Source organism: Curcuma longa, chromosome 11 (assembly GCF_044706935.1).
Source record: "Curcuma longa cultivar G26 ecotype Majalengka, Jawa Barat chromosome 11, ITB_CL_G26_1.1, whole genome shotgun sequence".
NCBI lineage: Eukaryota > Viridiplantae > Streptophyta > Magnoliopsida > Zingiberales > Zingiberaceae > Curcuma > Curcuma longa.
Genome location: NC_133871.1, coordinates 14533119 through 14554702, shown reverse-complemented (window position 1 = coordinate 14554702; position 21584 = coordinate 14533119). Strand labels below are relative to the sequence as shown.

Here is a 21584-nt window from a genome sequence, read left to right as displayed (position 1 = left end):
AAGTGTCGCCACGCCCATTATTTCTGCTGTCTCCCAAATCAACCGGCCGGACAATTGTAATGAAGGCGTAGCTAAACGTTAGATGCATGCGTCGACGTCAACCTTAGATTCGGAGGATTACAATTGAACAAAGATCTTATCCAAACTTTTATATATCTTGGCTGGCCGGAGCTGAGGAGCCCACCTCGAGCTGATCTTTTTGTCCCTTAATTTTTTCATCCATATCCCACTACTCGATCAACCATATCTTCATTTGTTGTTTTAAATTTCAGTAGATCGAGGTGTCAAAGTGGGTCGGGTCACACGTGGCTCAGCCCAATACGGTACAATATATAGTGGTTGGTTGCACTAATTAAGCACAACCTGAATCATTTTGGATCAACTCGTGCTAGCTAGAGGTTGTGCTAGGAGGAGGGACATGTCATTGGGTCTTGGTGCCCATTATGAAAGATCATGTATGTACTATTAACCTGTGTTAGGTATAATGGATCAAATAAATCTAAGCAGCACAAAATCTAGAAGTCTGATGAGCAGAGCAAGTTGACAAAATTAAGGGAGTTGAACGACCCAGATGTACAAATTATATTAGATGAAATAAGTTGGGGGACCAAATGAATTAATTAGATGTGTCAAATCAATCAGGCAGGACAAATCTAATAAACTAGAAGAATATATAAAACATATTGAGTGTGTAGGGCCTACTGTGCTGTCGAAAATTTGGACAATTTTGACGGATCAATCATATCAAATTCGACCCAATGACTCAAATTAAAACTAAATATAAAATAAATCACTCACATTTTATACTAAATCAATATTATATTACTTCATCTGTCTTTCCATTCTTATTGTTATTCTTATTCCGTTTGCCATTGCGCCGTAGAATTAGATTCCATTTACAAAACAGTATAAAATTGTGTTAATAGGTACAATTTCAATAGATTAGATTTGCCATAAGTGGTAATTGCATTCAGCTTCTCATTCTAATAAAACCAAATCGCCTACACTTAAAAAGACGAACCCTACCTTGATTCCTTCGCCCTCGCGGTCCCATTGAAAGGACGGCATGATGCCATCGCGGTCAAATTAAACGGCCACGATGCATCATCCCATAAATACCTGCGTTGGTTCCCAATGAAACACATATGTTATCGACATCACGCTCCCCATCTTCATCTCAGCCGACGTGTCGTTCATTGAACCACGTGCTGAATCTCCGGTACCCCGGTAGGAATCTGAGGAGCATCGTTGGGGACATCATGAAATCCTCCTGTTAGTTTTTCCGAGGCGTGGCAACCAACGGCCGATCATGCGGACAAATGTACTGCTGCCTGGTGCGTACATAAACAAACGGCATGAAACCAATTAAAGGACGACACAAGTACAGATCCAGTAGATTCTTTTCTGGTTTTCCCTCTAAATTTTTTTCCCGTTTTTGTCGCGTTCTTATCTTGCCTACGTTACTGCGACTACCTAAATGCCATTAATTAATAGGCAATCAAGAAGAAAGTAGAGGGCAGCTAGCGAATCTGTGCTGGCGAGGTGACACGTGCAACCCGCATTGAAACCCTAGATGGAAACTGGTCTATATAAACTAGGCAAGGAGATGAGAAGATCAAAGCAAATTAAAGGAGAAGAAATGGTAGATTAGAATCTCAACTCCGCTCTTGTGTCTCTCCTTCTTTCTCCTCCACAACTCCGCCATGAACGCGTCTTATTCTTGCATTTGAATGCATGAACGGTGAGTTGGGTGACAGAAGAGAGTGAGCACACAGCGGAAATCGCATCAGTTGATGCCTTCTCTGTTGTGTGCTCACTTCTCTTCCTGTCAGCCGTCTCTCTTTCTCTTCCTCGTAGTAAGAATTTTATGTGATGGGAAAGGCATATGCTAGGCAAGTGGATTGAGAGGGTAAACGGGGATGTCTCGAGCGGTGGATTAAGGGATAGACACCCATGCGTGCGGTGGTTTCTGCGAGGTGAGTGTGTTCGTAGATTTTTAATTAGGGCAGACTCTACTAATTTCGGCATGCTTTATCAGTCTCCATGGGCAAGTTGGTATAGATCTACTGAATCGAGATGGAAAAATTAAAGCAACGATAAGGCGTGTATGGATTCGTGATTTTTGAGATGCACATGTTTATGATTTAACAAAAGCACCGTTTGACTATCTTCTCTCTACTTATAGTTTTGTGCTATTTATTCTCTTATATAGGGACTAACCATTGATTCTAATAGATGTTATCTTTCTTTTCATGCAGATCGTCCAAGTTTGCTTCTCTGTTGCAGTTTAATATGGGTGTTTTTTCACAATAAGTAAATGGATCTTGAGTTCTTTGTGAAAGAGGGCTCATTTTTTTTGTCTCCAGAAATTTCAAAGATCTACCCGTTTCTACTCCGGTTAGTTTACCACAGCTCGATCTATTTTAACAAGTTTCGATCTGATCTATTAAAGCTTAGTGTTCAGCTATGCATGCGGTATCTTAGATCAATATACCTCTTGATTTACAACGCATGTTTTATTCAACTTTGCTATAGATTTTATTTCTCATCTGTTTACGAGCTTGTATCTGTTGTTTGTTTTGTTTTTTTTTTGCTTCCTATCTCTTATCTGCAGCAAATTAAGGTTTACTGATCATATACAAGCTTTCCTATTTTTCAATTCTCTATTTTATGGGGTTTAGGGGGGGGGGGGGGGGGGGGGGGATTATGAAGATTTAGTGTTTGTGAATTAAAGATCTACGGTCATGCCAATCGATGTTAACAACCAGCCGTAGATAGTGATTAATAGATAATGACAATGTAAATTGATCATTGCATGCATTTTCATTATGGTGCCGAAAAAACATTTACACGTGCATACCTCATACCTGGCCTGCTACTGCGGTACTGCCAGTCCATCAGCAAGTAGAGAAGTTGCCAACCAAAGCTGTAAACAGATCTAGAAAGCTGCCATAGAAGTCTGTCGATCGCGAGCCGCCAATGATGCGGCCAGTGTGACACAGAAAGTGACTGCAATCACCCGTGCCAACAGCAGAAATCCTAAGAAACAAACCTCTACTCGGGCGGCCACACAGCTGCCTCGCGCGGCGCCGAGTGGGCGGCAGCCTAGCAGCCGAACAGCCGCCTGGCGCGGCCGCGATCCACGATCGGGCGGCTTCCTCGTGAGGCTGCGAGCAGCCGCCATCGCAGCCTCACCATCGTTATTGGGACATTGATAGACGAAGAAGGGAGAATAGGGTTATCACGCGCGAGAAGAGGCTTGCGGTGCGGGGAAGAAGGAAGATTTAAGTTAACTGGAGAGTTAGAGAAAAAGTATCGTGAGAAAATAAATCGATTAGGTTTGGAGATAATATAAGTTTAGAAATTAAAGAGAGTAATTAATTATGGCATTTTAAAATAAGTGTTGTTAAAAAGTGTTTATATATAATTTACATTGTAAAATAAATATTGTTAAGAAAATATCATAATAACCGTTTATTCTTGTAGTGTGTGTTCAATCCTCATTTATAATTTACTTCACTCGTGATTTTCAATTTGTCCTGGTTCTCCAAAATCATGGAAACCTTCCTGCAGTAGTAAAACTTGACCTTTTGTAGCCAATACTTATTGTGTCGTTTTCCAAAGGGGAAAATGTTTCTTCTACAGCTCTAGTGTTGCAGGTACCATGCATTCCCAAAGAACAAAACTTTTCCTCTCTTTAGTTCTTTATTCCTTCATATGAAAAAAAAACAAAAAACAAAAAATTGCATGCCTTGCAGTTCAACGTTCTTCTTGGAGTAGCCCTCACTGTTTTGCTTGGAGTAGTAGGTCATTTTGGGTCTGACATATTCACCAAGGACATCCATGTCCAAAAGATGATACACAAATGCCTCCCGGTATGTCACATCTTTTGTCTTAACGACACAATCTGCATAATATAAGCTAAAAGATGTTGCCTGATACAGCTCAATTAATGTAACAAATTCTACTTCCGATGTGTAAATGAGACTTGTTTCCCTCAAAATCTATAGAAAATAAACTTGACCATAAAACTCAGTTTGTTGTTGGTACTCAAACAATCAATTCCTTAGCTTTTGTGCTTGATGGCATCAACTTTGAAGCTTCTGACTACACCTACTCTGCATATACTCTATGGCAAGTCTCTCTGAGGTGTCACTTTACTTTATATTTGATAGTTCTGGACATGACAGCCTACATTTTACTTCAATAATTTTCTGCATTTGGATTTGACTTGCTTCCCTTCGTTACATGTTCAGGTTGCAGTGGCTGCTGTTAGCATTCCCAGCCTTATCTTCCTATCATCATGCTCATGTATTCATTTGGATATGGTTTGCTTTAACAATCTACATGGCCATAAGAACTTTGGCCCGTGTTTGGAGGTATGGCAAACTATTCATGATTGTCGCAGCCAAAATAGTAGAATAAAACTCTTGATATATATGAAAGAAACAAAACTTTATATACTTGAGCCCATAGTCACTTACTCTTTAAGTGATGATATTGGTTTGTCCTAGAACTAGAAGAGAGTTTGGTTAACCCTATGATCTTTTACAGAGGTTTGAAGAAATTTCTGTTCTAGTCACTTACTCTTTCTAGATATGGATAGAGGTTTGCTCGATGATTTAGTTCTCATCTTAGATATAGCTCACGCAAGGGAAGAAATACTTGAAATGGCAATATACTCTTGTCATGCTTGTGTTCTAGATTATTGAAGATTTTTTTTTTTGTATTTAGTTTTGACTTGTAAGTTGTTAGATGATTCAAGATTAAACTTCGATATCACTATTAATTAGTTTTTGTATCAACTCAGGAGTCGAACTGTGCAGACACTCATCATGTATCAATATGTTTTTAACTACACCAACATGTCTTAAGAATACAGTAACTTTATAATTAATTAAATTAATATTTTCACATAATCAACTCAATAAAATAAAAGAATTATTTCAGTTTATGACATACTCACTAGTAAGAATATCTCTTCTAATGTCTTCTTTATAAGATTCTCTTCCAATACTGGAATGATTGTTTTGCATTGGATGAGAGTTTTTTTTTTTATAGCTTTAAGTCATGTTCTATGCATCTCAATTGATAATTGGAAATTGGACTATCATACTTGGTAATGGAACAAATGCAAGTAAAGGTATGGACTAAAGTAGAACTCAGAGCTTATTTGATTAATGACTATATGATATGTTGGAGCTAAAATTGGAAAATTGAGTACATTTTAAACAAATATCGAATGTATTTATAGTTAAGAGTTAGTGAAGACTACTATTAGATGCATAAGGAATGATAATTTTGTTAGGTTGCAAGGGTGCAAACATAGTCCCACATCTAAAGCACATGAAAAAGATCATGTGTTTAAAAGGATGGAAAAGTATCTCCATTGGAATGAGGTCATTTTGGGAAGAATCCAAGAACAAAGCCATGAGGGCTTAGGCCCAAAGTGGATAATATCATACCATTGTAGAGATGCGAACATCCTTGGGGACCTATAAGTGGTATCAGAGCGAGACCGCTCTTCACCGGCCAGATCTAACCATATAGGTTGAACCTTAAACAAAGAAAGTGGGTGCTCCCATGTTTGAATCAAGAGGACCATACACCAATCAAGAGGACCATACACCAGGTGAGAAGTCCTAATAGGTCGGGTGGACTGAGGGGCAAAAAATTCTAGTTGCGGCTAGGTAGAAAGTCATAGTAGATCGGGTGAAAGTCCAGGGGCAAAAAAGTTCTAGTTGCGGCTAGGTGAAAGTCCTAGTAGATCGGGTGGACCGTGGGGCAAAAAACGACATTTGAGGGGGGGCCTGTGGTCCTTTGTTTGAGGGGGGGATTGTTGGGTTGCAAGGGTGCAAACATAGTCCCACATCTAAAGCACATGAAAAAGATCATGAGTTTAAAAGAATGAAAAAGTATCTCTATTGGAATGGGGCCTTTTGGGGAGAGCCCAATAACAAAGTCACGAGAGCTTAGGCCCAAAGTAGACAATATCATACCATTGTGGAGATGCGGATATCCTTAGGGACCTATAAATTTATTTATTTCCCATTTGATATGATATTCAATCTTTTAATTTATTTTGATTTATTTTATTGATATTCAATCTTTTAATTTATTTTGATTTATTTTATTTTACTTATACAAATATATGATAGTTGAAGATAGACTAATAAACTAGTTGAGTTTTTATTTTAGGAGACTTTGTTAGTTTTAAAATTTAATGCTTTGCATATATTTTATTAGTGTATAATTAGTTTTGGGTGTAAAAGATTTATCATTAGTATTGTATTTGTAAATTTGACTTGAATAATTGTTAGATAATAAAAATTATGTATTAGCATTTTGATTTGTATTTTAAAATTTTTTGTATTTTTATTTTAAGTGATTGATGAATTATGATGATTTGTAAATTTTAAATTTAGATTATATATTTTAAATAAATATTAGTAATTATTCTGATTAAATACCGTAGATGATTAAGCCACCGGTCAACGAACAGGTCGACGTGTACGCTCCTTGAAGATTGCTACTGGAGATGACGAAAATATTTGAAAAACACTCCAAAAAGAGAATTGAACAACGTTGGAGATTGATCCTGGCAAGCTACTCTGACACTCAAGTTGGAGTCAGATCCTAAGACTGAGATTGCCAACTTGCTATCCATCGAGATTTGTCTAATCCTCCTTCATTTTAACTAATAACCCTATATCATTCCGGATATTACAAGCCACGCGACAACTTTAAGCTTCCACCATATCACAAGTCTCCTCAATTATTCTAGTTAAAAGAAGTATAGTTCAACTGACTGGATTGTGTTGAGCTATTATGAAAGTCAAGACCTAAAGCTTGAGACCGAAGTCGCGACCTGAGATCGAGGTCGGGACCCGAGATCGAGTAGAGGTTGAGGTCGGAACTTGAGACCGGGCAAAGGTTGAGGTCGGGACTGAAGTTGAGGTCGGGATCCGAGATCTAGTAGAAGTTGGGATCGGGACCCAAGGCTTGAGGTTGAGATCGGAACCTGAAATCGAGTAAAGATTGAAGTTGGCGCCTGAGACTAAGGTTGTCAATTTGCTATCCATCGAGATTTGTCTAATCCTCCTTGATTGACTAATAATCCCATATCATTTTGGATCTCGCAAGCCATGTGGCAACTGCAAACTGTTGCCATATCAGTAATAATTTTTATCTTCATAAATTAGTATAAATGATATTTATTAATGTCATTATAAATTAGTTAAGGGGGCATTTTAAAATGACTTTATCGATTATCAATATTGATAATTTTTATTATCTTTATAAAAAAATATAAGACACTCATAATTATCAATATAAATAAATTTAGGTCATATTTAAATTTATCCTTATTATCTTAATAACAAGGTATATATAAATACCCTTGAAATATGATTTATTTTTGAAATTTTAAATTTCTGTTAATTCTTAAATTGAAATATTCTGAAGTTGACATTAATATTTTATATAATGACATTATAAAATCTTAGTAATGTCAGAGGGTCTAAGACGATATTAGATATTTATCGATAATGTCATATTATAAGAGCATTTATGTATATTCAGGTTGTCACCTAGGCACCTGCAGTTCGATCCCCAGCTACGACGTATTTGTAGAAATTTTCTTTCAAATGAGGAGCGCAATCAAAGAATGCTGGGCGTCTGGACTGACCGCTGCGTGTACTTCCCGATTTACTCTAGTGGCCGGTGGGAAACTTCTGTGGGGTCGGACCAGTCATAATTCCCAGAGATAGTCAATGGGGTTAACTGGGATTTATCATTTTTTTTTGCTTGTGGTTAATGTTATTTCTCTATAGTTTATTTAGAGGTTGCAAGGCAAAACAACAATTACTGGTTAATGTAACAATTATGACAATTTGGTATGATGTGGGATTACTTGTAACATAAATTTAACAATCAGATGGAACTTGAATTAATAATAAAATGGTAGACAATTAGATGAGATAGTATAATCTTATTCAATGGTGAACTACTGATTTAATGGTTACCAAAATTAAATTGAATCGTGTGAAAGACAAGTCTTATAATGTTTTGTTTAACATTATTAGTGATATTGTATTGTATACAAGTTGATAAACTATAGAATCGGAACAAATATGATGATGATGATGATAGTAATAATGATTGACATCCAATGTAGTTGCAACATATTACATATATAGCAGTGCATATTTATACTTAAACAATTTTGATTTTTTTTCTTATTTAATATATAACAAAAATTTGCAACAAAAAAAAACCTTGCATAATAAATATATTGGTTGATTATTATTTTGGTTAATATATTTAGTAGTTCCTAATCGACTCAATTTTGTTACCTGTGGAGGTGTATCTAATGATCAATCTTAAATAGAATCCTTGTGGACTGTGTTAGTTTAGGACAGATACAGAAATAGGATTTCTGTCTCCGTCTTTGTCTCCATTTCTGTCCACTGTAAAAATGGGGACACTGAAACGGAGACGGAGACAAAAACTACCCATCTCTGCTTCCGGCACCGTCGCGCCGCCGTCCGATCACCGCCGGCCGCCAAGCCGGGCGCGTTGGACGCGCAACTCGCCGGCGCTCTGGCCGGCGTCGGATTCCGGTCGGATTGTGGCAGAAATCCGGCCGGAATCCGACCAAAAACAGAGCCCTGCGCGCCCCAGCCACTGTTGGCCGGAATTCGACCGGATTCCAGTCGGATTTCGGCCGAATCGGGGTCGGAGTCCGACCGCGGTCGACGTGCCCGACGCCGGCGTGTCGACCGCGGCCGGACTCCGACCCCGATTCGGCCGGAATCCGGTCGAATTCCGGCCGATCGGCCAACAGTGTCCCTGTCTCTGTATTACCAAACACGATACAGAGACCATTGTAAATGCGTCCCTGTCTCTACTGTATTTCTGTATTTCTGTCTTTGTATTTCTATCTACTGTATTCTCGTTGTTTTGTTAGCAAACATGAGCAGCTAAAATTTATTTAAAAAATTGTTTATAAAATCTATATGGACATTATGGTGGGCGGTTGTTGATGAGTATTTTCATTCTTTATTATATTTTACATTTTTGAAGTTTTGAATTTTTAGTTATTAGGTTATTCAATTGAAAATTTTGAATTTTAATTTTTCAGAGGTGTGTTATAAGTTATCAAGTTATATGTTGATTTTCTAATTCACTAAAAGTGAACTATATACTTGCAGAAATATTTCATTTAATATAAAACAATGTTTCTCTTTCAGTCACAACTCTTAATTGATGCTATTGTGTCTCTCATATATGCACATGATAATTTTTTTCATACACTGATATGTGTACAATAATATAGTTTATTACATTGTAACTTATCATTGTTTGGCTACTTTAATCGGTCTACATCTTAGCATTTCATGTGATGCGGACTTTGCAACAATAAGCTTCATGCCTTTCATTGAAAATAGAAAATTATGTTTTTAATTTTTAATTAACATGCAAAATATGTATCGATCAATATCAGTAAAAGCTAGCCTGATGGTAGTGTCAAGCAATTAGTGTATAATAATAACATAAGATCATGATGTATGTTATCAAAGAAAACAACGTAACATAGGAGCCTCCTCGGACATGATATAGCAGTAAAGTTTTCAGTAGATTAATCAAGTATTTACGATTCGTTACAGCGCACTGCAGGATAATTTCTTCTAGTGGAATGAAAAATCTAAAATATTGACTGTTGAGTGAGAAGTCATCTATGTTTTCGAATTTATTCGATAGATGAATCAAGAAAAGGTCGTTCACCTTCAAAATTAATTGAGTGGGTAAGGATCTGAATACTTAGACTATTAAAAAAATCTAAAGGTTAATGAAGCAAGTTACGTATAAGACAAAATAAGCCCCTGGGATATAGTTGATTTGGTTACGACGGAGCAGAGTTGCTGAAGTAGGCAAGCCGAGGTAATGCCCTTCTCCGTCATGATCAGTTGCAACTTCCCAATTTACCTCCTCACAGATGGCCGTGAGATCGACCGTGGACCGTTGGAGTGGTGGATTCCACCTTTTGAAATATAAGACAAAATAAGGTCAAAAACAAAATATTTATCCTTTAAATAGGGTTTCTAAACCAAGTTTATTAGACCCTTTTCTCGTTGGTTATGGGCACGAAAAAGAAAGGGGTGGCAGCACCTTTTTTTTTTTTTTTAGGGGTGGCAGCACCTTGTGGCTTGCTCTTTCTAAGGGAATGATAAACACAAGTAACTGATTGTGGTTAAGGGCTAGAGTTGCTCGGCTCTTCGAAAAGAAGTGGAGGCTTCTTCAATCTTCCTCTATCAAATCAAAGGGTGACAAGGGCATTTATAGTAGAGTTGCAAAACAGAGAGAACAATGGAGATGGGATGGCTTGCTATGATTGGGCATCAAAGGGATGGACAACGAATAGGTAACGACTGGAATGTAGAAGGAAGGTAGTGGGTGCAATGGAAACTCGAGGTGAGGGAAGTTTACGGGAGAAGGTAGTACATGTCTGATTGGCTGCTCATGGAAGGGCAAGGTTGTGAACAGCATGTGGTGTGTGGCTCTATCATGATCCAAATACCCATGTCAAATTAAGGATATAGTGCGAATTGATTGTCTATATCGGATTGGTCATCCGCATTGTTATATTTATCATCAAGATTCAAGATGACACAAACAACAAAAGCAAAAAAACTTGGTCCAATACTCGAGTACACATCAACACTGCACCTTGCCAAACGTTTGCCATGCTTGAAACTCAAAAGCTATCCGAAGGGTTGAAAACAAAAATATTATTGAGCTACAGTTGAAAGCTTGCGGCGTATAAAATCTCTTCGAGGATCTAGCACACCTATACTGTTCTGCAAGTTCCCATCTACTAAGCATAGAAAAGAAAGCAGATTCAACGTAGTACGGAATCATTTGCTTTACTCGGATCTAACTGAACAATGATTCTCCTCAATTCATCAAAATATAAATATTACATGCAAGCGTCAAATTGATACATGTCAGATTCACTATCATTCTCGGAAAGACTGATATGACCTTTTTCCTGCAAAGTAGAGCGAATTCAATTAGAAAATCGTGAATAATAATGCCACAAGATAAAGGTGTATTAAGACCTTTGCAGGACAATTTGCTGGTTAGATGACTAACAACGTATTCAGGATGTAGTATAAAGAAACAAAAAAAGAGAGAGTAGTTTATGGTGAAAAAAGTTTTGATTGTTTACTAAAAGAAAACTCTACACATTCTGCAAACAACCTGAGAATTTCCTAACTCTTTGCTATAGTCAAAGTATACCAAGCTTAATATAGATTATAAAAGAGCTCTAGAAACTGAATCGATAGTGTATGCGAACAGAGAATATCATACCGGTTTGATAAGAGAACCAACTACGACATCAAGACAACAACCAGATAACTCTGTTCCTTCCTGCACTTTCATTATCTCCTTCTGTGAATTGCCAGCGGTTAACTTACCAATCTGGCAATTTGATGGAAAGATTGAACAGCTGGTATTATGGTGACTGTTCACTCTTTGATTTCCAGGAGCAGAATTAGACACGAAATCAGTAAACAAAACAGTACTAGAGCGAGAATTGAACAGGGCGTCTTGTTCATATATGCCTTCCTCCTCTGGTGCTCTTTGTTTAAAATTGCCTGTACTGCAGAAATTGAGAAAATTTGTCTCTCCATCCATAGTTGGAGGCAATAAAATTGTCAATCCACCAGAAGAGCTAGCCTGACATTTTGCATCTCTGCCTATAAAAGGATCTTGTACAGTGGAAGAAATGCTTTGAGGATTGTTTCCCCTTTGTGAAACGGGAAAGTTGTCCAAGTACTTGGACAAATCATCATTATTAGTAAATGAAACTATTGAAGTACTGGTTGTATACTGGGTTAACGGAACAGCAGATTGCGAATCAGCTTTGAGTCTACCAGCATCAGGCAATTGGGAAGGAAACCCAACACTAACAAGCAAAGGATCAAAGGTTGCGGACAATGATCTACCTGAAGAGAGGCTGACCACTGAATTGGAAGGTGTCTGCTGCTCAAGTGATTGTGTTATAAAAGCATCACTTGACACATTGAGAAAAGAACTGCTGGGAATAGAAATTCCATTTCCAGATAAGAAACCAGGAAACTGACTACTTGGTTCTTGAATTCTTTTTAGTTGCATTTGCTCAAGTTCCAATGAGGTGGGAAATCCCTGTAACAACCTCCCATGTTGATTGCTGGCATGAATTACTGGTGGAAGTCTGCTTATATCGGCAGAAGGAATGATTGTGTTGCTACTTCCAACTTTAATTATTCTGGAAGAGGAAAGATCATGAATTCCCAAGCCACTTGTATTTGCTTTAACAAATGCTTCGCATGGTTGGAGTGATCTGAGGGCTTGTAACTGGCCTGAAGCACCCAAAGCGTGAAAGCTCCCAAAGCCATCCAATGAACTTAGATACGAGTTCCTACCTCCAAAAGCAGCAACCATGTTGACCTGTTGATTTGCTGCAGCACTCAATCTTTTCAAGTAAAGCCTATACTTCTGCAATTACAACACAGTATTGAGCAATATAATCTAACTGAACAGGTAGAAGAGCAAGCACTCAAACTGATATTATCGTGCACATAAGACACTCTAAACTGTAAAATGAGAAAGAAATAGACACAATCTTCCTGGGTAACCAGTGTTTATTACCCACAGTAGAGGTAAAGACTAAACTTACTGCAATTTCAACACAGTAACTTCTATATTGGTACACGCATCACGATGAAAATGAAAAGGTATAAATTTGAATACATGCCTGTAGATGGCTTGCAACATTTTCTCTTGTAAGTTTCTCAACATTCATAAGCTCCAGTATCCTCTTAGGCACGGCCTCTACATTGGAAAAATCATAGCAACGGATTGGTACACAGAAATATCAAGGTCATATAGAACAAAAAAAAAAGGGAGGTACATACTGTCAATTCCCAACTGATTAACAGCAGCTACAAACTTCCTATGTAAGTCAATAGACCAAACAACCCTTGGCTTTTTTTGAGTAGTTGTATCATCATTCTCCAGCATATTCTCCTCAGAGTTGTCATCGCCTTCGTCATTCTGGTCCTTCCTCTTCCTGTTAAACTTTTCATTGCAATTGGGTGAGCTATTCATGTTCAGGCCGTCAGCAGATTCTTTACTAACGATTTGGTGCTTGTCTGATTCTTCCCCATCATCAAAATGGTCATACTCTTTGTGAGCTAACTTCCTTCTCCTTACAACATGCTGCCATATATTCTTGAGCTCCTCAATCCGAACTGGTTTGATCAAATAGTCACAAGCACCATGAGTTATGCCTTTCATTACAGTTTTGGTCTCACCATTCACAGAGAGCACTGCATTCAACCAATTTATCACAGTTAACCTCTGTGGAGTTCAAAGATTCAGTAAAACAATAGGAACTCATAATTGCCTGAGGTCGTCTGTTAGGCACTAAAGTGAAAAAAAAAAAAAACCTTATCTGATCTAAATGAGTTATCCAACTATTTGTGTAATGCACGCCTACTTTAAAAGTTGGGTAAATTGCCAAATAAAAACATTACCAAAATAGTCTCTGAAGAAGAAACTAGCATGCGTACTAGACAAGCATATTAATGTACAAAACATTGATGAAATTGAAATCATCCTTGGCTTACTGATGACTGGAAGGTCCATCTCGAGTCCCACGAGCTCTAGAAGCCTGAACCCATCCATGTCTGGCATATGCACATCACTGATAACTAGATCAAATCTGTTCTTCTTCTCCCTCAGCAACTCCAGCGCCGAAGCAGCCTGATTCGTAGTTGTAACTGGCACATCCAAACAAATTAAAATCGCTCTCAAGCAGACCATAGCCACAGATACAGCGAAAAAAAAAAATCAATATTGATATAAAAGACGAAACTTTTGAACACCAAGAAGGAAGGGGAGAAGACCACTGTATCGGCATCGAAGCAGCATGGCCTCCAACACTTTGAGGCAAGTGGGATCGTCGTCGACGGCGAGGACACGCATGCCTACAGGGAACTGCTCGTTCTGTCCGTCGCCCCTCCCCATCAACAGCGAGCCCCCTTTCCCTTCTTCCACCGTCGTGCGCCAGGAATGCATCAACGACAAAATACAAAACAAAGATCAAAATTTTGACAGTGTCTTGCTCGAAGGAACCTACAACAAGTTCAGGAAAGGAGCAGGCAAGAGTCTGGTCTCACATGGTATTGCAGCCGAAATAGTGGAGCGACACCAGAAGGAGTGGGATGGGTTGGCAGATAGCAGAGAAGGAAAGGGTTGATGCAAAGGAAGGTTGTGTGGCAATTAGGAGGGAGTCAAATGGGGAAAGCATCAGCAGACACCGCCTTTTTTTATATTCATTTATCATAAAATCTTTGGAAAAGTTTTGAAATTGAACCGAAATTTGTCAACGAGATTCTTCCGTAAAATCTTTCTCCCAATAACGTCCATTTAAGATTGCTTACTATTTAACAATTTAAATATTATAGTTAATTGCTCATATTATATTTGTTAATGGAGAAATAGAAAAAAAGAGAAAGGGAACATATGAAGGGAATTTCCATTTGTATCATCACAGTAGATAATAATACAATTTTTTGGCTTAAAAATTATAAAGAAAATAAATCTTCCTTTCTAATGTAGTGCATATATATTATCACTTTCCAACATTATAATATGATAAAGAAAATAAATGTTTTCTTTTAATTAGTATATTTAATTTATAGAAAAATATAGGATATTTAACCAAGAAAGAGCATTTATATCATTAATTACTTAGTCAATAATAGTCTAATAATAAATTAAAGCAATAGTTAAAAATCAATGTATAAAATTATTAATTTAGTCCGTTAATTTGTTTTTTTTTTCTCCACTTGATCAATTGTTTGAGTCTAATTGAGTAGCATGCCTAGCCTATTTAGTTCAATTAATTTAATTATTTGTTATTTTGTCTTGCATTCCTTAATTAATTCATCGAATTCATGTTATATATATATTGATTGGAGGAGTGAATAGAGCACCAAATTTATAAGTTTAGAGCATAAAATAAATTTAAAAATTATTTTATGTATAAAGAAACTATGCAAATTGATATTTTAAATTAATTATTTCTACAACCAAATAAAAAATATTCATTCCCATACTAACTTTATAAGAAATAGGTTAACTCATGCATTCAATTAAATAATTGTACCTATCAGCTCTTTCATAAACTAAAATTTCCATAATAAATTATTTTTTATTTGTGTTTTAAAAAATAAAATAAAGTATTAAAATTAATTCATAAATAAATAAATATTTTGTCATATATTTCACCTTTAATTAAAAATCAATTTTAACTATTATTTATAAAAAATAATTTCCTTTAAAAAGTAAAAAAAAAAATCTAAAGAATTAAGCTTCTCCCTCAAGTCAGGGATGTGCCAATCGTAAAAATTAAATTCCTTTTCCACAGAAAAATCTAAAAAAATAGTTTTATCAACCAATTCTAATTCAGCATCGTTATTTTTGATACATAATTTTTTTAAAAAATATATGGAGGCGATGAGGGGAATTCGATCCCATTATTGGATTGTAATGATACTTAGCTTTGGATATAAAACTGGATTAAGTTGTTACATTCCTGGTCTATTGTAGTAATTAATTATGTTGTTATGCTGCTTTAATTAATGCAGATGATTAGAGTAACGTTAGCGGTCAGTTTCCAGTGCAACAGCTCTAAGCCACCCAACCAAAATATCTGCTGACTGCAACTGCAAGCCTCGGCTTAACAGATTACCTAATTTTGTTTTGCTTCGATCGACTTTAACTGCTGTTGCGGATGTGTGTCATGGCAGACAAACTAATGAATGCATGGGGCTGCTCCATTGAATTCTCGACCTTTTCCCTTCATTATCAGTCAGTTTCAGTCACATCTGATATCTAATCTAACACTTAGCCTGCTCGGCCAAGGTTTCTACTTCTAGGACTTACCTAGCTACCAACCGATCGAGTGCACCTACTACTACAAAATTCACAACTTGGCAATATAACAATGACAAGTTTTTCTTTTTCTGGCATCCTTCACTGTGTGCTTTGCATGGCAAATACCTACATACCAAATGTAGGTTTAGGTTTCCGGTCGAGTTCATCATTTTTTTTTCATATTCTTTTATATTTCTACATATTTCGATTTTTTTTACAATTAGAAAACTGTATTTGGTTAAATGGTGGGTCTTCCATGGAACCCTTTGGCTAAACACACGTTTGCTCATTTTTCACCATCAAAGATCAGAGCTGGTAATTTCTTATGTTTTTTATATCTATTCATTCAGAGCTTTGAGATTGCACCACCAAGAAATTTAGTTACTTAAAAAATGTAACTAAAGCGAATTTAGTATCAAATGTATGTGTGTATGTTTTCTAAAATGTACGCCCTTCCAAAACTGCAGCGTTTACAAATGCCCTTGAGGTGGAAGCTCAGGTGGCCGTGAGGGCGTCTATCTGACCATAAACTATTCAAAGATGAAAACAAGTGGTTGGAGTATCAGAAGTTTTTTTGAGATGGTTTCGGTAATTCAGAATTATAGAGCTATAAACAAGTCAAGTCAAGTTAAATGTTGGTGTTAAATTTGATAAGATAATCAAATCAAGTCAATCAGAACTTAAAATTAACTAAATCGTTGAAATAATTGGTTAAACTTGACTTGATTTTTTTCTTACAAATTTGAATTTGGTTCATTTAGATGTTATCGAGCTTTAAGTTCAAACTTGTTTAATTGTTTAAAAAATTTATAATTTTAAGTTTGTTTGATTATTAAACTTGATATTACAAGCTTATTTATTCATTTTGAAAGTTTTTATTTATTTATTTACTATATTGATGAGAGTTTTATTGATAAACATGATTCACAAGATTTGTTCATGCATGAACATTATTAATGAATATTATTCACAAACTTTGTTCATAAATATTATATATATATATATATATATATATTCAAACTTTATTCAAACTTGTTAATGTAATTGACTTTATATATATTAAACAAATATTAATAAGCTATTATCAAATTAAACATCAAATTTATTTGTCAACATTTGGTTCATTTACATTTCAATGGAATTATAACCAGCACACAAATGGCACAAATTGCAATATGGGCTAGAAAGTGATATTCCTGAGAAGAAGATTGAAACTGTGGAAAACCAGTGTCCAGAAGGAACATCTGCTAATGGTGAGTTGATTAGAACCATCGGAGCTAGCTGGGTTCGGCAATCATCATCCGATGCTGAAGTAGCTGAAAAGAAAATATTGAATAGCAGACTGGAGCTTATATTGAGAGCCAAGGTCCAACAGTGGAAGCAGAGGGGACAAGAGAAACTAGATATAGCAGGGTGATGATAAAATTGAGTCTATTTTCATACACAATGAAAATAACGATCAAATAAAGTCCCTGCGGATTGATATGAAAAGTTGGAAACAGATCATCTCTGATCATTAATGAGTTCACTGAGTTCTACAAAGGAGTCTGGGTGTTGAACAGAAGGCTGAATTGAGTAGCTAATCTTGTGGCTCACACCTTTATAGCTCTAAAATTGAATCAGCACAGGTACGCAAGCTGCGATTTCCTACTTCTCATTGATTTAACACTAAATCCTTCCGAGCTACAGATATGGGAGCAAATTAAGGGTGACTGTATGCGATTTGCGCACGAATCCTCCTCATTCTTTCAGTTTTTTCTTTCTTTTTTTCTTCTGGTATTGTTGCTGCAACTCTCAGGAATTAAGCTTCCAACTCGTTTCATTTCAATTCGAGTTCGAGGGACTAAAGTTCTTCGAGAGCTCCAAGATGTCTTCTTTTCTTTTTAACCTTTTTAAAAAATGTCTTTTTGCTTTGAAATTTTCCGAGAGTTACTACTGAAATTGGATTCCGACATTTTAATGTGTTATGATCGTTACTACTGCAATTAATGGGATGTTGTTCGTGCAAAAAAAAAAAAACAAAATATATTTCACTGAGTTCTTGCATGCATAGAGAATAAAGTACATGCTCTGTTATTTGTGTACGAATTTTAAATTAAATTTATGTGTAAAGTTTAAATTATTAATTTTATACAAATAGTAGGAATTATATAATAGATGACAAAATTATATTAGGTGTCATTAAATTAATTTCGTTACCAAATTTTATTACAAATTATACTAAATTTTATTATATATGTTTTAAAATTATATCATTGCTATATTATAAAGATCCATTTAACCCCATGCTAATCATTGAGAATCTACAGACTCTACTCATAAATGTGTATTTAATAGCAGCAATCTAATCTCAAACTCTAGTTTTACGGTTGAATCAGTATTCTAAATTTCTAAACTAGCCTTCAGTCAAGGAACCATTATAGTAAAAAAGAAGAAGATAAAAAAAAATTGAGGCTCAATTAGTTGCACCTAGAAATTTCCTAGAATCCTCAGAAATTTTGACTTTATCCGAGCTGGAACTTGGAAGATTTGAAGAAAAATTCCTAGTAAAAAAAACACATAAATTTAGACAATGGAGAGAACTTCCACTGCAATAATAATCTATCTGGAAAGGACAATATACAGACTTTTAAGCAAGTCATAACTTCAACTAATTTATGCTAACAACTGGATATTCTTTATGAACAGATAACTGTACTACAACTAATCTGATAATGCATAGAAGAGGAATCAAATTCGAAGACGAAAATAAATAAATAACGTTGATAGCGCCAAAGAGACGATCACAGAGAAGTGTAGCCGATCTCAATGCAGAGATCAGAATCGAGAAGCTCCTCTATCATCTGCTCTATTTGGTGCTCCTCCAAGCAGCCGAACTCAACCTCATTGCCATCACACTCCTCCTGCTTCGTCTGGGTCGGCGAACTCGGACATTTCGCGACCGTTCGACGGCGTCTGATCTTGGCCGGCGCCCTTAGGCTGAGCAGCGGCTTGGAGCGACGCCAAGTTGCAGCGGTGGAGCTTCGCGGTGAGCGCGGCGGACAAGTAGTTGGCCTTCGGGGGCGAACCGCCGGGGAAGTTGGTCCGCGCGCGTGCCCCGCACATGAGCCGAGCGGCCTCGTCGTAGGCGTGCGCCGCGTCCTCCGCCGTCTCGAAAGTGCCGAGCCAAATCCTCGTCTTCCTGCAAATCTGAACTATTAGAAACATGTTTTTAAAAAAAAATTTTTTTTGATAAAGTAGGAGCTCAAGTTGAGATTTTTACAGCAGGGGGTGGCGGATTTCGGATACCCAGGATCCCCAGTGGCGCTGCCGAACGCCGCGGTAGCGCTGCTGCGGCCTCACCATGATTTGGGGAGAGAGACGACGTCGAAGCAAGAGAAGATTGCTCTGTTTATGGCGAGGAAGGGTGAGGTCCAAGGTTCTCTGTTTTGCTTCGGTGAGAGGTGTGCAAAGGGAGTTTATAAAGCAGCGTTAATGGCTGCAGGGTCTGGACACGATCGAATTCTTCACTCCATTTGATTTCCTGCTTTTGCGCCTGTACTACGACAGTCAGCCATGAACTTGTCGAATGCAATTAACTTGCGGCCTCTCCACTGTAGCCATTTCTCGACTGACAGTGATTTCTTTTTTTACATGAAAAAATCGAACTCTTTTAATAAGTCAGTACTCGATATGTATTAAATTCTTTTGCCTAATCGTAACTTTGGTTTTCTAATTAATCTACGTGATTCCACAATGAATTAAGATTTCTGGTGCAATAAAATAACTATGTATTATGAACTAATTAACTAATTATCCAATTGGTTCTTGGGAAGTCATTTGAAATTCTACATAAGAATTTGAAACTCCTGTCCAAATCCAAAAGAGTTCATACCTTTGAAACTTGGCTTGAGACTCAATGAATATGAATTTTTAGCGGGTGCAAACAAACACACGTATAAAATTTTCTCTTAAAATTATTCAATAAATTAATTTTTATATTGGCTTGTCGGCATGTTTCCTCTGAAAGTTGGGTTAAATTATTGTGTGAATGGATTTGAAAACAAACTTGGGAACTCAAATTGAATATGTAGGAAAGTACGGTTTGATTTGTAATCAATGTCGTTGACAAGTCGATGACTTCCCCTGGTAAATTATTAGCCTCATAGGGCAGACTTCTGATCTAACCTAGAAATCTAATATCTTAATATTAGATTTGTAGAGTACCTAACACCTATGAGATTGGTTTGCAGATATATACTGGTTGGTTGGAAACAAATTCACTTCATCTTTTGTCTTGCCAGCCATGAGCCATTACCTTGAGATGGTTGCTTTCTCAGCCTCAGTTGGATTCAGAGTTATGTTTTTATCCTATAAAAAAATAATGATATTTTATTGAATCACCTATATAAATTTAAAATTTTTAATTTCACATATCTAATTTTTATAATGTTAAAATCACACAGGGCATTCCCATTATACCTCGCCTCCTTTCATTATTTTTAAAAATTTAGTTTTTTAAATATATTTTTATTTTATTCATTTAAAAATTTATCATTCTCAATTTATATTATCGAATTTAAATCTAAATATATAAGTTCAAAATTAATTGATAAATCTAAAAAATTTTAAATTATTTCAAATTAAATTTAATGAGAAAGAGATAGGGATATAATGTGATTTTAATATTATAAAAATTAAGTAAATGAGGAATTTCGAAATTAGATCCGAGTAAAATGCCAAAACAACAGTAGGCGATTCTGGTATATATAGAGCAACAGTTCTGTTTGCAGAATGCATGTTCAGAGATTTTATCTGGTATTTCCAGCTGGAGAATTGTGACAGCCAAAGAAATGAGCATTAATTAATTTCCAGGTGCAATGCACCATGCTCATCAAATATGAACGTGGCACGGTGACAGGGGAACGAACTAGTGCCATGCTTCGGAAGGTAGTGCAGTGGTGCGAGTGGGTGCCCATACCTCGCTGCTGCAGAGGCGGAGACCTGGTGGTATGCTGCGTACTACTTTCGCTCCAGTAAGACGACAATGTGGGGTGACTCATGACGGAGAGTCATTGACTTCAGGAGTCTTGGGTTGACTGTAGACTCACACCAGAAAAATAATAATAATAATAATTATTAAAAACTTGAGGATGAGGAATAAGGTAACAATTACATAGGAAAGAAACAAATTAAGGACGGTCTCACATGGATGGACATAATGTATAGAGCAGTTCAATTCATCTGGACTTCAATTTCGTGCTCTACTTTTAATGAACTTACAAGTCATAATCGATCTTCCATGGCATGTGGTGGAGATCAATCAGATGTTTATATTCTCTTTGGATTCTGACTCTTCTTGTTCGCATGCTGCTTGTTCCAAATCCTTAATCCGTCCATCGAAGAAGACGACGACCGAAGGCTCCAGCATTGCTCGTGGATTGTTTTTGTAAGTCATGTATCACTTTGTCATGTAAACATGATGACAGAAGCCCCACCAGATTTGTGGAGGGAAGACGAGTGTTCTTCTGTGGATGCTTCCGAGCTACATGTATAATTGATTCAAGGTTTTCTGCTATTAAATCTGTTTAATCTTCTTCTTTTTTTGTTTTTTG

At 36.6% G+C, this 21584-nt stretch overlaps 1 protein-coding gene, 1 long non-coding RNA gene and 1 pseudogene across 7 annotated transcripts; 1 reads left to right on the top strand and 2 right to left on the bottom strand.

The window, feature by feature from the left end:
• The first annotated feature begins 1635 nt into the window (after nucleotides 1-1635).
• Nucleotides 1636-11565, top strand: LOC141841147 (uncharacterized). 6 transcript variants are annotated; one of them, XR_012602782.1, is made up of 3 exons: nucleotides 1636-1741; nucleotides 2259-2397; nucleotides 4257-4734. It is a non-coding gene; the product is annotated as an uncharacterized LOC141841147 (long non-coding RNA). The 6 variants fall into 6 exon arrangements; XR_012602780.1 differs by lacking the exon at nucleotides 1636-1741 and adding an exon at nucleotides 11550-11565 and having other exon boundaries at nucleotides 1762-2397; nucleotides 4257-4379; XR_012602778.1 differs by lacking the exon at nucleotides 1636-1741 and adding an exon at nucleotides 7582-7937 and having other exon boundaries at nucleotides 1762-2397; nucleotides 4257-4379.
• Nucleotides 10805-14223, bottom strand: LOC141841146 (two-component response regulator ORR23-like). Its single transcript, XM_074729271.1, has 6 exons — nucleotides 13956-14223; nucleotides 13677-13829; nucleotides 12963-13376; nucleotides 12803-12879; nucleotides 11374-12543; nucleotides 10805-11050 (listed from the first exon to the last, which is right to left on the bottom strand). Exons 1-6 carry the CDS (start codon nucleotides 14125-14127, stop codon nucleotides 10979-10981), a joined length of 2058 nt encoding a protein of 685 aa, XP_074585372.1. The 5' UTR covers nucleotides 14128-14223; the 3' UTR covers nucleotides 10805-10978.
• A 4378-nt stretch (nucleotides 14224-18601) lies between these two features.
• Nucleotides 18602-19497, bottom strand: LOC141839739 (ethylene-responsive transcription factor ERF003-like; annotated as a pseudogene).
• Nucleotides 19498-21584: the final 2087 nt, after the last annotated feature.

Excerpts from the sequence above, each read along its gene's own strand:
- LOC141841146 (XM_074729271.1), bottom strand. The coding sequence starts at position 14,127 with ATGCATTCCTGGCGCACGACGGTGGAAGAAGGGAAAGGGGGCTCGCTG. Across the intron at positions 13,830-13,955 it reads GCTTCGATGCCGATACAGTG|TTACAACTACGAATCAGGCT; the intron begins GTCTTCTCCCCT and ends TGGATGTGCCAG. Across the intron at positions 12,880-12,962 it reads TAATCAGTTGGGAATTGACA|AGGCCGTGCCTAAGAGGATA; the intron begins GTATGTACCTCC and ends TTTCCAATGTAG.